This window comes from Liolophura sinensis, chromosome 5, assembly GCF_032854445.1.
Source record: "Liolophura sinensis isolate JHLJ2023 chromosome 5, CUHK_Ljap_v2, whole genome shotgun sequence".
Lineage (NCBI taxonomy): Eukaryota > Metazoa > Mollusca > Polyplacophora > Chitonida > Chitonidae > Liolophura > Liolophura sinensis.
Genome location: NC_088299.1, coordinates 16,112,791 through 16,128,829, shown reverse-complemented (window position 1 = coordinate 16,128,829; position 16,039 = coordinate 16,112,791). Strand labels below are relative to the sequence as shown.

Here is a 16,039-nt window from a genome sequence, read left to right as displayed (position 1 = left end):
CAGTGCCCTCAGCAGCATGGATGAGGGGGTTTTAAGGCTGAGAGTTTATTTTGATGAAAATTGGAAATCTTAGACAAAGCATCGACTTTATTCGTTACTGTCGAAAAACACAACATTGTTTTGGTGACATGCCACACACAGTCACAATTTTATTGTCTAAATAGTCTAAATAATATTCGTATGTTTGTAATCTTTGTAGCTTTTCCACTATATATATATATATATATATATATATATATATATATATATATATATATATATATATATATATATATATATATATATATATATATATGAAAGATATGCAGTTCATTTCCAATACACTGGCCTCCCTTAAAGTTTTCTGTAGTGGTCTTGCTAGAAGTTTTCTTTATTGATTTTCCTGATCATTTTCTTTAGTGCTCTTCCTTACGGTTATTGGGGTACTCCGTGGCCTAGTGGTTAGTGTGCTCATACAGTGTAAGGCTCTCTCACCAAGAGGTCTTTGTGAGTCCACCCTATGCTGGCTTCCTTTTCGCTCGCACGTGAGAATGTCGTCCAGCGATCTGCGGGTGGTCGTTGGTTCCCCCAGCCTATGCCCGGTTTCCTCCCATTAGAATGTCTTTCTTTCAGTTTTCCGTTGTGCTTTTCTTTACGATTTTCTGTAGCTGTCTTCCTTAAAATTTTCTTCATCGGTCTCCCTTACAGTGTTCGGTAGTTGTCTTTTCATGACACTTCTCTGTAGTGCTTTTTTATAGGTTTTTTGTAGTGATCCTCCTTACAGTTTGCTGCACTGGTCTCCCTGACGGTTTTCTGTAGAAGTAGTATTCCTTACAATTTTTGTAATTTTGCGGTGGGCTTCCTTGTAGTTTTCGGTGGTGCTCTTCCTTGAAGTTTTCTGAAGTAGTATTCCTTGCAGTTTTCTGTAGTTGTCTTTCTTGCAATTTTCTGCGGTGGACTTCCTTGTAGTTTTCTGTAGTGGACTTCCTTGTAGTTTTCTGTACTTCTCTCTCTTGCAGTTTTCTCTAGTGGACTGCCTTGCAGTTTTCTAAAGTAGCCTACATTGCAGTTTTCCGTTCTTCTCATTCTTGCAATTTTGTGCGGTGGGCTTCCTTGCAGCATTCTGTAGTGGACTTCCTTGCAGTTTTCTGTAGTGTCTTCCTTGCAGTTTTCTGCAGTGGTCTTTCTCTCAGTTTTCTGTGTACACGGATCTTCCTTACACCTGGTGGGGGGGGGGGGGGAGAGAGAGATTAATTTGTAATGACGTTTCCCCATCCAAGTTGAATGATGCCCGCCAATAACGGAACGTTGAATAAATTGTTTTCCCAAGTAAACGGCCAATTGTGGCTGCTTTACATAAATGTCCAGTACCCACGAGAACTAAGCCTTTACACAGCTGTCGTAAAGAACACCGATGGTATAAGGATACACGAGTGGACGGTGAAGAGGGGGAATGTTAACACATTGAGTCCATAGAAAATGCTAGGCTTTGACCCTTGACAAATTACGCATGTCCAAACAACGATAGATAACATGTCAAGACATGCTTGGGTACACCGTTAAGTACACATTTTAAGTGTTAGGATCTGTAACAACGAGTGAGAAAATTGGCAACAGCCTGAAAAACTTTGTTGTGATTTCTCACCGGTTTTAAAACCGTGTCTTCTGACGGGTTCCTAACACCCACACGAGTTAATTCTGCGTAAAATACGCGCCTGGCATCAATATGAAGTCTACAACGAAAAAGAACATGCGCGACAGTATCTTCTACAAAACATTCCTCACAATGACCCGTGTCATGGAGATTGAATTTATGCAAATAGCTGTTTGTATTAATGTGACCAGACAAGTGTCTAAATACGAGTATTTCGTCACAGCGACAGTTGAGAGAGAGATTGTAGCTTACAGAGATTTGAGGGTTGTGAGAATAAAAGAATCTTCCTGTAACAGAGTTATCCCATTCATTTTGCCATACAGGTATAAATTTCGGTTTGACATAATCAATAGCTTCTTATACAGACAACGGGATGGTGTGGGATATATTGGGTAGATCAATGGCCTTTTTGGCTAGTTTGTCGCCAACTCATTTCCGTCAACACCAATGTGGGCCGGCACCCATTCAAACGCCACAGATACACCTTGATAGCCCAATATAGTACAGATATACAGTATTTCATACACAAGCGCGGCCGACTTATTCCAAATAAAGTTACCAAGTGCCTGTAAAGAACTTAAGAACAGCCCTAATCGGTCTTAACTCGAGTAGATAGTTAAGGCACTCAAGATTGCGGTAAGCTCTGCCGTGAACACGGAAACATAACCTGACAAGCGGAAAGATTTTTCATACCTCATTTCTGGAATACACACTGATGCGCCCACTTTGTTAGTGTCGGGGCATTTGGAAGCGTCGGTAAATACTTGTAAGTACGCGTTCCAGTTTGATTTAATATGGTCCTTGACACATAACAACGATACATTACTGTTATCCGTCTTTTTTACTTTAGAATGTACTTCCAAATGGGTTCGATAACTTCCAGGGAGGAAAATGAGGAACAGAACCAGGCTGAGTACAAATATCCCTGGCCTGAAAGAAGTCAGAAATTTCGTTCGACGGTAAATTAAATGGCAAGGCTTTCTTACTGTCTTTACTATATAACTGATTATAATATGAGGGTTTAAGTACAGACGTTACAGAATTATTAATGGCAGACTTTAGCCTGAAAGCAAACTTTAGGACACGCAACCGACGACGCAAGTGTAACGGCCACTCATTACAGAAGACTTGCAATACGCTGAGAGGAGTGGAGCGTAAGCCTCCAGTACAAAAACGTAGTGCGGCGCACTGGATAGAGTCAAGTTTAGCTTTGAGGCTGGCACACGCTGAATCATAGGCTTCGCAGCCGTAGTCAAGCCTTGACCTAATTAAGGACCGGTAGAGTAGCAAAAGACATTGCCTGTCGGCTCCCCAGGTTCGCCCGGAAACACATCTCTTCAAGTTAAGAACTTTCTTGCATCTAGTAATCTTATAATCTATGTGATTAGACCAGGTAAGGCGCCTATCAAATATCACGCCAAGATACCGGAAAGACGAGGATATTTTCACGGGAGAATTATTAAGAGAAACAGATACTTGCTTGATAGCTTTTCGTGTAAAGATGACAGCCTCGGTTTTAACTGATGAAAACTTAAAGCCCCATGTTAAACTCCATTTCATGATGTCATCCAAGCCCTGTTGAATGTACTTGGTGTAGAGTTTAAGACTCCTGGAACCATACCATACAGCTTTGTCGTCCGCAAATAATGTGCATGTCAGTTTTGGTGACAGTGCGTCCTGTAGGTCATTTATTGCAATATTAAAAAGAGTAGGAGATAAAACACTACCCTGGGGCACCCCACTCTCGACAGGTACTGGTCGAGAGTAGTCTCGACCGACTCTTACTTTAATAAAACGGTCCGAAAGGAAGTTTTTCACCCACCCCAGCATTTTCCGCCAATTCCCTTGCTTCTCATTTTCATAAGGACACCAGTTTGCCACACCATGTCATAAGCTTTTTCTATGTCTAGAAACACAGCAAACAAATATTCCTTATTACACAAGGCGTTTCTAATAGAAGATTCTAAAGTGATGATATGGTCGGTTGTAGAACGTTTGTTTCTAAAACCGCTTTGAACTGGACTGAAAGTATTGTGACCACACCAAACGAGCATTAATCATCCTTTCCATGACTTTACACAAAGTGGCAGTAAGCGCGATGGGCCTGTACGATGAAGGGGCAGTTAGGTCCTTGCTTGGTTTAGGCACCAGTATGACAATAGCACTTTGCCACATAAAGGGGAGTTTCATTTGAGTCCATACCGTATTGTATAACATTAATAACACCGTAAGGCACTGTTCAGGCAAGTTACACAACACAGAGTAAGTAACCAAATCCTCTCCAGGTGACGAGTCAGTGGATACTGAAAGAGCTTGCTTTAACTCTGTTAGAGAAAAATCGTCATTGATGGGCATTTCATCAAATGCAATATTTTCAAAAGAATGAGCTTTCTCCATGTCTTCCTTATGAGAGATAAATTCAGGGCAATAATTCCTCGAGCTGGAGACATAGGAAAAGCTGTCAGCTAAAATGTTACATTTATCTGAATTGGTGACATATTCAGAATCGTAATGAACAATGGTGGGAATAGCTTTAGATTTCCCCTTGCCATCAATGGACTTAATTTGAGCCCAAACGTTTTTGATTGGCGTATTCTCGGATAAATTACTACAAAATTGCCGCCAGTGATCTTTCTGAGCTCGTTTGATTGTTAGTTGAGCTACAGCCTTCGACCTCTTGTACAATATAATATCATCGTAATGTCGTGTACGACGTGTTCGATTCTTGAGACGTTTACGTTCCCTAACGGCAGCAGAGCATTCGGTATTCCACCACGGAACTGGCATTTTATATTTCATATCACCAGAAGATTTAGGTATCGTCTTGGTGGCTGCAGCGTTAATGGCGTCCACAATGTTGTCAGAAAATACATCCACATTGTCATCGAAAATCTCACAATTAAAGGTTTTCCTACATTCCTTTTGGTAAAGCCCCCAGTTTGCTCATTTAATGCTCCATCTGGGAGGGTGACCCACTGAGCTTACATAAGGATTGAAATCCCTGGATACATGGACGGGTAGGTGATCATTCACACACGGTGAGATATTATCCACGGACCAATCAAAAGACAGGCTTAGGTCAGGGGAACACAAAGTAAGATCAAGATGTGAGAAATTACCGGAGTGGGGATGAACTCGAGTGCCTGAACCATCATTAAGAATACATACACAATATTGATCAATAAATTCTTCAAGTACCCGCCCATTTTGGTTAACAGTTTCACTACCCCACAACGGACTGTACGCATTGAAATCCCCGCATAAAATGTAGGAGTTATTCAGAGATGACATAAGGGAGTTAAAGTCGGAACAATCCAGACGGTTCGACGGGTTGTAAACGTTTACAACACTAACGGATGGACAGTTAGTTTTAGCTATATTGAAACACTGGGCTTCTATGCTGGTAAACGAAGGTAATCTAACCTCGGAAAAGGAAAGTCCATATTTTAAGAACATAGCCAAGCCGCCGCCACCTCTCGTCTCCCTATCTAACCTGTTAATAAAATATCCAGGATATGTATAATCAAGATGCTGCTTTAAAAAGGTTTCTTGTAAGCAGACAACATGCGGTTCAGGATTTACATTAGAGAGATAGATATTAAACTCCTGGCCGTGGGTACCGATACCCCGAATATTCTGATGAAGCAAATTAAACGCCATTATTGCCGAAAAAAGCGAAGCAGTGAAGCAATAAAGGTTAAAAAACATAAACATTACGAAACCTCAGCAGAAACCAGACTAGAGAGTACGGACTTGAGACGTGTAAAGTTGACATGTTCCGAGCCGTGACTGGGCGATATGGAAGACTTCAGCTATAAACTTGTCAGCCTCTCTAAGCTCAAAAGCTTTGAACATTACTTCAGTGAACACGGCTATGATTTTAGTTGCCGTAGACAAAGACAAATCTTCGGTTTGATTACATGAATCCGACATGGTTTGGGTAAATGCAGATTTCCTTACGGGCTTAACTCGCTTAAATTGTGAGGTGGGTTTCACAGGATGAACGTCTGGTCGAGGTTGTGTACAGTTATACGTAGGTTGTGTACTATTATCCGTAGGTGGTGTACCATTAGACATAGATGGTGAATATTCAGAGCCTTCAAGTAAAGCCCTCTCTGCAGGGCTTTCAGAATAAGGTCAACTGTTCTCTTCACGAACATTCTTAAGAGCTTCGGCAAACGAAACTTTCTGCGTTACCTTAATATACTGGGATTTATTAACCTGCTTACGATATGGACAGCCCAGGTAGGCAGATGAATGGCCGAGGGAGCCGCAATTAACGCACTTAGGTCTATCCAGATTTTTACACTGCTCAAACTTATGTTCTCCTGCACAACGAGGACAACGCTGCTTTCCCCTGCATGAAGACGATATATGGCCGTAGCCCTGGCACTTGTAGCAGCGTAATACCGGAGGAACGTACCCTTTGACTTCAAACATTTCATAACCTAAAAAAATTTCAGTAGGATTGTCCTCGAGATCGAAATGCAACAGCATGCATTTTGTTTTCATTTTCTCCCTCCCCTTATATAGCCTTTCCACTTTATAACATTTGTTTTTCTTCAAAGCAGCCAATACATCTTCTTCAGTTAGCTCATCTCCTACCCCATAAATAACACCCCGTGCTTGGTTAGCAGATAACTGTTATCTACATTGCACATCACGTCCCGTAATATAGGTTAATGCCAAAACCTTTTTAACTTGGGCTGGTCCCGTACATATAATTACTAGCTCTTTAGAACCCTGCTTTTTCACTTGTTTGATGTTACCGATAGCTTGCTGTATCGCTTATCCAAATTTTATGTTGTTCCACACTGTAATGGGCAGGCCACCCATAGAGCATATAACCACACTGTTATTGCCTGAATTTGACCTGGTGTTTACTTGTCTAGGTTTCTTCCCCTCAGAGGACGCCCGATCCAAGGATAAATCGCGCACGCGTTTATTACTGGAACGGACCTCCAAGAATTCCATATAATCCTCACCCCCTTCGGCGTAGTCCATGGTCAGTTAATCTAAATATAATATCTAAGGTGTATAGGACAGGTGTGTTATTACGTAAGACTGTTAAAGCACAAGTGGGTGTTGCTCGGGAGCTGCTCCGGGCCGGGACAAGACAAAAGGCGCCCGGGTTAGTAATGCAGAGTAGACAGTGCACGTACAGGATTTGTACTGCATACAATCCTACCACTATACCAAAAGTATAGGAACTATAGACCTACACTAAGCAATATATAACACTATTTAAATCACAGCAATATTTACAGCTGCGGATTATTCTCCACACTACACTATATTTACAACTTAGTCACCAACAGTGTCCACACACGGAAAGTATATATACAATACAAACAAACAAAAAAATTGGGCGTGCGCAAATGTACAAATATATATTACAGTCATAGAGGTATACACAAACAGTATATTATATACACTTATCTTTGAAGCAATCTCAGTGGCAGAGTAAAACAAGTGAGTATAGCTACCAAACAACACAGAGGGTGTAGGCCGATGCCATCCCAGAGTTTTCTTCTGAGCTCCACATGTACGTCAGTCTGTGTCGCGAAATCCAAGCTTGACAGAAAACAACCAAATCCCTTTACATATCTACATTCTTTACAGCCAGAAAAGATAACCTCTTCCTTACACTTTACATTACCTGTAATATTAATTAATTTCAGGCAGCAGAGAAACGTGGTAGAGGCCGCCTCGGAGGGAGCCGCCAATGCTGTGAAGCTGATAGCGTACATTGTGGTCAATATCATTGCCTTTTTGTCCATTTTGGAGTTTATCAACGCCATTCTCACCTACCTGGGGAACAATGTTGGTATCCACAACCTCAGTTTTCAGGTAATGCTTCTCGAGCCACACGTAATGAACGTAATTACCGATTATCGTAGCTACCGATTAAGGCAATAATATACTTGGTATTTACGTGATTTTACTCTAGGTTTCCTTTGTGAAACATACACAGACATTAGTTAAGATCATTCAAAAATGTCGTCTCTTTAGACGACTGACAACTTTTGTTCATGTGCAAACATTCAAGTTTTGGCTGATATTTTGTTTATCAATTTCAACGCAGACTCTACGCAAGCTTGTTAACGTGACGTCATTTACAAAGAGAGCGTCTTTGGTTAAGTGGCTTTCACGTTCAAACATAAAATCCCTCCGCAAAGAAAGTAAGTTTTACACCTTACGTCTTGCATGTGTGGACTGTACAATCTGGTATGTACAGTTTGGCTTGTGCAGTCTGGTATGTTCAGTCTGGTTATTTATTTATTTGATTTATTTGATTGGTGTTTTACGCCGTACTCAAGAATATTTCACTTATACGACGGCGGCCAGCATTACAGTGGGTGGAAACCGGGCACAGCCCGGGGGAAACCCACGACCATCCGCAGGTTGCTGGCACACCTTCCCACATATGGCCGGAGATGAAGCCAGCATGAGCTGGACTTGAACTCACAGCGACCGCATTTGTGAGAGACTCCTGGGTCATTACGCTGCGCTAGCGCGCTAACCAACTGAGCCACGGAGATCCCCTATGTACAGTCTGGTATGTACAGTCTGGTATGTAAAGTCTGGTATGTACGGTATGGTATGTACAGTCTGGTATATACAGTCTGGTATGTACGGTCTGGTATATATGTACGGTCTGGTATGTACGGTCTGGTATGTACGGTCTGGTATGTACAGTCTGGTATGTACAGTCTGCATGTACGGTCTGTTATGTACAATCTGGTATGTACGGTCTGGTATGTACAGTCTGTTATGTACAGTCTCGTTGAGTATGACAAAGTCACCACACACCCATGTGTCCGATACGTTCGTTTTAACGCAAAACGCCCCTCCTTCCACACTTACTTCATAGGAATCCCACACCCGGAGTTTGGAAATATCCAAGTACATCCCCATGCCTCCCGTCATGGTTTTATAGTACAGAGATGTTCTCGATCCAAAAGGAGAAAAATTCTGGAGCTAAAGTCCCACGGTGACTTCCAAATGCTTCTACAAACAGCCAGCCTGATCAATGAGATCAAGAGTTCGAATCCAGGTTCTGCTTGTTGGCCTGATTCTTTACTTGTCGTGGTGCGGTGGTTTTACTTAGGCTCTGATTGGTGTCTATTCACAGAAAGATGTGGAAAGATCAAAAAGTCTGTTGTGTACAGTCTGCATGTACACTTTGGTATGTACAATCTGGTATGTACAGTCTGTATGTACAGTTTGGTATGTACAATCTGGTATGTACAGTCTGTATGTACAGTTTGGTATGTACAATCTGGTATCTACAGTCTGTATGTACAGTCTGTTATGTACAGTCTGGTGTGTACGGTCTGGTATGTACAGTCTGGTATGTACAGTCTGGTGTGTACAGTCTGGTGTGTACGGTCTGGTATGTACAGTCTGGTATGTACAGTCTGATATGTACAGTCTGGTATGTACAATCTGGTGTGTACAGTCTGGTGTGTACGGTCTGTATGTACAGTTTGGTATGTACAATCTGGTATCTACAGTCTGTATGTACAGTCTGGTGTGTACAGTCTGGTATGTACAGTCTGATATGTACAGTCTGGTATGTACAATCTGGTGTGTACAGTCTGGTGTGTACGGTCTGGTATGTACAGTCTGGTATGTACAGTCTGGCATGTACAGTCTGGTATGTACAGTCTGGTGCGTACAGTCTGGTGTGTACAGTCTGGTATGTACAGTCTGGCATGTACATTCTAGTATGTACGGTCTGGTATGTACGGTCTGGTGTGTACAATCTTTTCACAGGAAGATCCCCTTGTCTTTTTAAATGGAATTCATTTGACAGCAGAGTAAAATACCCATGAAAAATAAATAAGTAAAAGCTAGACTTTTCCAAATATGAAAGAATACAGCAAATGGTCACACGTAACTGGTTGAAAACCGAACTGAGAACAATAAAATCAAAACAATGCAAAGGGACCACTCCTCGATGATGCTTAGTCCACCAGCAGAATCAACCAACATATTATATAAAAGACTATAGAATAGAGAGTAAAACAGACATTTCTGTACTGTACAGATGATTTGTTCATACGTGTTCATGCCGGTAGCAGCCGTGATGGGGGTACCGTGGGAAGACACCAGCAAAGTGGGAGCTCTCATAGGAACAAAGGTTTTCATCAATGAGTTCGTGGGGTACGCACAGCTAGGCCCCATGATCAGAAGTGGAGAAATACAGGTGGGGCATCTATAATATGATCATTACAGACAAACTGGAAGTTTAATTGAACCCCTAATAATCATATGGAGAGAAAATAAAAGATTAACTTATTGAGTTAGGTAAAACATAAAACATATAAGATAGCAATTGACTACCAGTCTCGTGTCTCCACTGTCCTTCATTTTCTCCACTGTTCTCCACTGTCACCCACTGTCCTCTACTGTCACCCACTGTTCTCCACTGTTCTCCACCGTCACCCACTGTCACCCACTGTCCTCTACTGTCCTCCACTGTCACCCACTGTTCTCCCCTGTCCTCCACTGCCACCCACTGTTCTCCACTGTCCTCCACTGCCACTCACTGTCCTCCACTGTTCTCCACTGTCCTCCACTGTCACTCACTGTCCTCCACTGTCACCCACTGTCACCCACTGTTCTCCACTGTCCTCCACTGCCACCCACTGTCCTCCACTGTTCTCCACTGTCCTCCACTGTCCTCCACTGTCACCCACTGTTCTCCACTGTTCTCCACTGTCACCCATTGTTCTCCGCTGTCACCCATTGTTCTCCACTGTTCTCCAGTATTCACTATATTCACCACGGACATACACGCGGCTGGTGAAAATCTGTCCGTCAAATGATGATGTGATAAAGCACAAGGTCGCCGGTTGTTTACTCCTGAGATGCGACTCATAAAGCTAATCACTATTGTAGTCTTGAGTACCGGTCCCAAGGTACATTCCCCCCCCCCCCCCCCCCCACAAAGAAAAATCCAAGCAAATAATTACATTTATTTACCTTCCAAAGTCGGGAGACTTCAATAATGACACTTTTTGCTGCCTTGCTTGACACTCAGCACTGAAAGGTTAGAACAAGGAAACATCACTGGTTGGCCCGGTTTCAGCATCATGTGACTGGATGGGGTGCCATGTTGGGGGTCTTCAGCATACAACTAATACTTCAGCGGTGGCGGCACTTTGGCGGCATGGAAACGCACCGAAGCAAGACGGCACAGTATATCTGCGCACACTTAACGCCTCCTCGTCGTCATATAATTGAAAAATTGTTAAGTGCGAAATGAAACCCTAAACATATCTACATATAATTACTTTCTAGTATGATACAGTAACATGTCGACATTTGGAAAAGAGTGAGTGAGTGCTTGGGGTTTAACGTCGTACTCAACAATTTTTCGGTCATATGACGACGAAGGAATCTTTAGGGTGCATGTACGTGTAACGTGCCTCCTTGTAGCAGGACGGATTTCCACCACTCTTTTATTTAGTGCTGCTTCACTGAGACGACATACCGAAGGCAAGTAAGCTGCCCCGCCCGAGCCATTATACTGATACGGTCAACCAGTCGTTGCACTATCCCCTTCATGCTGAACGCCAAGCGAGGAAGTTACAACTTCCTCTTTTAAAGTCTTAGGTGTGACTCGATCAAGGATTGATCCTGGATCTACCAATCCCGAAGCGGACGCTCTACCAACTGTGCTATGCGGGCCGGTTCATTTGGAAAAGAAAGCGTTTCAAGACACTTATACCTTCTAATTCAACCTAACGACGTTATTCAGTTGCACGTTCATGGAAAACAGTCAGAGTGCACACAACATATTTTGTCTACAAAAGTTTATCGGTGTTTTCTGTTTTGTTTACCAGAAGCGTACCGGTGTGATCGCCACGTACATCCTGTGTGGTTTTGGCAGTATTCAGAGTCTGGGCATCGCCCTGGGCGGGTATTCCGCCGTGGCACCCTCACGACGCAGTGACGTAGCCGGTCACATGGTGCGCGCCCTCGTTCTGGGTAATCTCGCGTGCTTCACCACCGCGTGCATGGCAGGTGCGTGACGTATGAAATGTTCATGTCTTAATGGGTGAAATGGATTGCATGGATAGAATATTGCCAACTTTTGTTGGATTGAGGTATAATAATTCTCCTTTATTTACAAAGAAATTAATGAATAAGGCACAGTAACATTTAAGTGCAAATCCAATTTCTATATTTTAACAGGAATGCTGTACCACGACCAAGTGGATGTCATGGGGTATAGTGGAAATGCCACTTACCTTTTAAATTCAACGATGCCATAAATGACAAGATGGTTGAATATATGGCTGTTTTTCTGCGATATCTGACAACATGGAAACTACAATTTTAACGAACATGTGAAATACGGCTGTACATCTCCACCGTATATGAGAACATCTGAGATACGACACTACATCTCTACCATGACTGACAATAACTGAGATACGACACTACATCTCCACCATCACTGACAACATGTGAGATACGGCAGTACATCTTTACCATAACTGGCAACATCTGACATACGGCATTACAGCCCTACCATAACTGACATCTGAGATACGACAGTGTATTTCTACCATCACTGACAACATCTCAGACATGACTGTACATCTCTAGTATGACTGAAATCTGTACTATAACTGACATCTGATATACGACTGTCTTACCATGACTGACATGTTCTGAGATACGACTGTACAGCTTTACCATAACTGACAACATCTGAGATACGATGTATATCTCTACCATTACTGACTACATCTGAGATATTACAGTATATCTCTACCATTACTGACAGCATATATGGCAGTACGTCTCTATCACAACTGACATCTGCGATACCTCAGTACACCTCTACCTTAATTGACATCATCCAACGGCAGTACATCTCTGCCATAGTTGACAAGATCTGAGATATCTCTATCGACTGTGCATCTCTATCATAACTGACATCTGAGATACGACTGTATATCTCTACCATACATGACAACATTTTTATTATTAAATACTCAGAAAGATGATTTGATACTTATGGGTTTTTTTTTTCATTGTATGAATGATCAAGGCTTTATATTTGTAGCGTTGCCCTGTTAATCGCGTCATGGCTGATAATTCTAAATTCTCACTCCTTCTTGATTTATCGCTCTGATATGGGATTGGTCATTCAGTACACCTTCCGCCATACAAGGCCGCCTAAAGGCGAAGGGCTAGGCCATGGACACCCATCCCCCAAGTATATGTAAAAAAAACAGAGACATTCTTGTTCCTGCAAAGTAAGGCATACAAGACCTTGCTGTCAGAAATAGCGGCGATTAGCTGTATTCGCATTGCCGAGATATAATTACACACAAACAGATCTGTTTGTCTTTTGTTTCACACAGTAGGAGGATTCCTCAAGCAGACTTGTGTTTTATGTTTCACACAGTAGGAGAGTTTCTCAAGCAGACGTGTGTTTTATGTTTCACACAATAGGAAGGTTCTTCAAGCAGACGTGTGTTTTATGTTTCACACAGTAGGATGATTCCTCAAGCAGACTTGTGTTTTATGTTTCACACAGTAGGAAGGTTTCTCAAGCAGACCTGTGTTTTATGTTTCACACAGTAGGAAGGTTCTTCAAGCAGACGTGTGTTTCATGTTTCACACAGTAGGATGATTCATCAAGCAGACGTGTGTTTTATGTTTCACGCAATAGGAGGGTTCCCCCAGCAGACGTGTGGTGTATGTTTCACGCCATATAATTTTAGAGAGGTGCATCAAATACTTGTTATCAGAGATTGGCCCTCCCAATGGTTTTTCACACACGTAACACAACAGCGAGACTGCAGTGGGCAAGTTTAAAGTTTTTGTTATGTTCGCTTACATAGTCGTACAACAACTTAGGAATCGTGTACATTGGCATATCGGTTAGTCAAAGTATTTTTCCATGCCTGATTTCAAGCAATTTGAAAACCAATTTTTAAAAAGAAATCTGTGTTCCACTGTACTAAATTATAGACAATTCATATAAATCATTTAATAAGTGGAGAGGTCCTAGGGGAGTGGTTAAGTGGCTTGTTTGTCAAGACTAATACAAATTAGGAGGAGGTTCGGATAGCCATTAATCGACATTACCTCGCCTCCACTGTTTTATGCGCCTTGGTACATAGCAAGAAACGGACAACAGCACTCAAAAGAGTGTTTGTATGATCTTGCATGAATTTCAGTGGAGATCACCCACGTTCCACTAACAGGGCATGCACACTGAGCCCGATTTGTGGATGATTATTTATACCTATCAGGTGGAAGGGTTTGTCAGTTGCTTGCCAAAGGCCGGTGGTTTACTTCGGGCCCTCGTGTTTACTCCACTCATGAAACTGTCAGCCAATGAGCAATTGGAATAGCCTTCATGATGGCGATAAAAAACATTTAAATAAATGTAAATCATTCCAAGAACAACAGTATGAGGCCTGTGTAACTTTTAAAAGTTTTATCCAAAGTTAATCGTTTTTTTTTTCTGTCCTGAGAGGATCGTTATGAACAGCAGACGTCTTCAATGATCACATTCTTATGAATAATAACCACCATATTTATATAAACACATGTGTGATGTCGAACAATAAAATCGAACTCATGTATCGATTTAGTAATAGAACAATTATTCACGGAGGACAAATTAAAGAGAATTGCATTAACACAACATATTAGGCATGGATTGTTTGCACGTCCAGGTTGCACCTATTGAATTCAACTTCCCGTCTGTCAGAGGAAGAGTATATCTATGATCCGTAAAGACAGAGAGCAGTATAGAAACACCTATCGCTGACACAAGGCCAGACGTGCCAGCTCTTATTTTCCGTGTCTGTGTTTCGATTTTTGAAATGTCGTACTCCATCTGTTCTTTTGGTGTTGATATGTGAGTATAACAAATACTGAATAGTTTCCAAGTTTCGAGTTGCATTTTGACTTTCCTTGATATGGTAATGTACTCCGACATCTCAGGTAATTGAGCTGCTGATATGGCTTCTGGTTTGTAGGTTTATAGACTCAGTAGGAGTAGAGGATATGATAACCTTTTTAAAATGGTAGCTTTATCACACATTTGGAGAAGGGGAATAATCATCCTTTTCGGTGCTGCGTACATTACGGAAAAAAATGTCAAAAGAGCTAGTTACTATTGTTTGTAAAGTAATGTAAATTTAACAATGCACTTTTTACCCATACAGTGTAGGTAATATGAGCTGTTAGTAGAATATTCCTGTGACTTGTACTTTAGCGTGTAAAATTTGTGGGCTTTTCAGATGGCTATAAGCAATTTGGCCAGATGCCCATACAGGTAGCTTTTTACTTCTTTTGTTTACAAGCACAATCACCTAGACCAAGGTTTCAAAATACTTTTCTCAAAGGATAAGTGACTACTTTGAATTCAAGGACAAACAATACAATAACGTGAAGTACATGCAAAACCATTAAATACTTTTCAGGAATAGTAGAAGTGAGTAAAATGCGTTTCAAACAAGATGACCATAATGAAATAAGTAATGTTTCATAGGGTTTCCCGTACTTGATACACAACTACTGCTTTACTTCTGCATTCAAAATGTATATATTCTATGAATGGAAGAGCAAGTCTGTCCTTTTCCTGTTTTCTTCTTCTTCTTTGTAAACTCTAGTGATGGACATATCAGGTGTTCACGAAGACATCATTCTCCCATTGTCCTGATGATGACTGATTTGGCTGTCGATGAAAGGTGCCGAACGCCCTACAACGGGCTGTGATCAGGCAATGTATGCCCAAGTTCTAGACTGTCCACCTTATAGTCTCTTGACTACGTCTAGAAGTGGAACTTATGTTATCATATCAGGAAGAAAATGCATTTTCTTCTTGTGATCTCAGTCACAATTGCTTTTGAGATACACATTTTGATTAACAAAGTCTCAGGCCTAGATTAGGAACAACTTCTAAGCTAGAACAGAACACGATTTGGATACCGATTTCATTCATTCGCCTGGAACATACCCTATGTCTTTCGGTCATTATTGAAAACTTTGGACTCCTTATCTTTGCATGAGTCGAACTCAGAAAGGCATTTAGCGTCTCACCAACTTCATCAACAAACTTATTATTCCATTATATCGGACACGAACTGGTTAAGTTCTGGTTAAGGGAAGTATTTCCAAAAGTAAGAACATGGTTTCTGAATGATTCCATTCTTAGTTACTGCATAACATTTAGCAAAGTTTGAGTCTACACATTGACCGATATGGTATGTGCATGTACAGGTGAGAAAACCCCTGTGAAGCTACCTGTTTGCTAGGGTTATCATATATAAACATGAACTAAAGATATACACCATTTTAAAAATAGCATAGATATATGCCGTCTTTTGTGGTATCAATATGTCATATTTTAGGACTTGGCCC

At 41.5% G+C, this 16,039-nt stretch overlaps 1 protein-coding gene across 1 annotated transcript in view; it reads left to right on the top strand.

Moving 5' to 3' along the window:
• Positions 1-12,703, top strand: part of LOC135465837 (sodium/nucleoside cotransporter 2-like) — a 43,737-nt gene extending 31,034 nt beyond the window's left edge. Inside the window, exons 8-11 of the mRNA XM_064743194.1 lie at positions 7,315-7,483; positions 9,687-9,845; positions 11,488-11,668; positions 11,840-12,703. Coding sequence (XP_064599264.1) covers positions 7,315-7,483; positions 9,687-9,845; positions 11,488-11,668; positions 11,840-11,919 — 589 coding nt within the window. The 3' untranslated portion in view covers positions 11,920-12,703. The remainder of the gene's footprint in view (positions 1-7,314; positions 7,484-9,686; positions 9,846-11,487; positions 11,669-11,839) is intronic.
• The last annotated feature ends 3,336 nt before the right edge of the window (positions 12,704-16,039 follow it).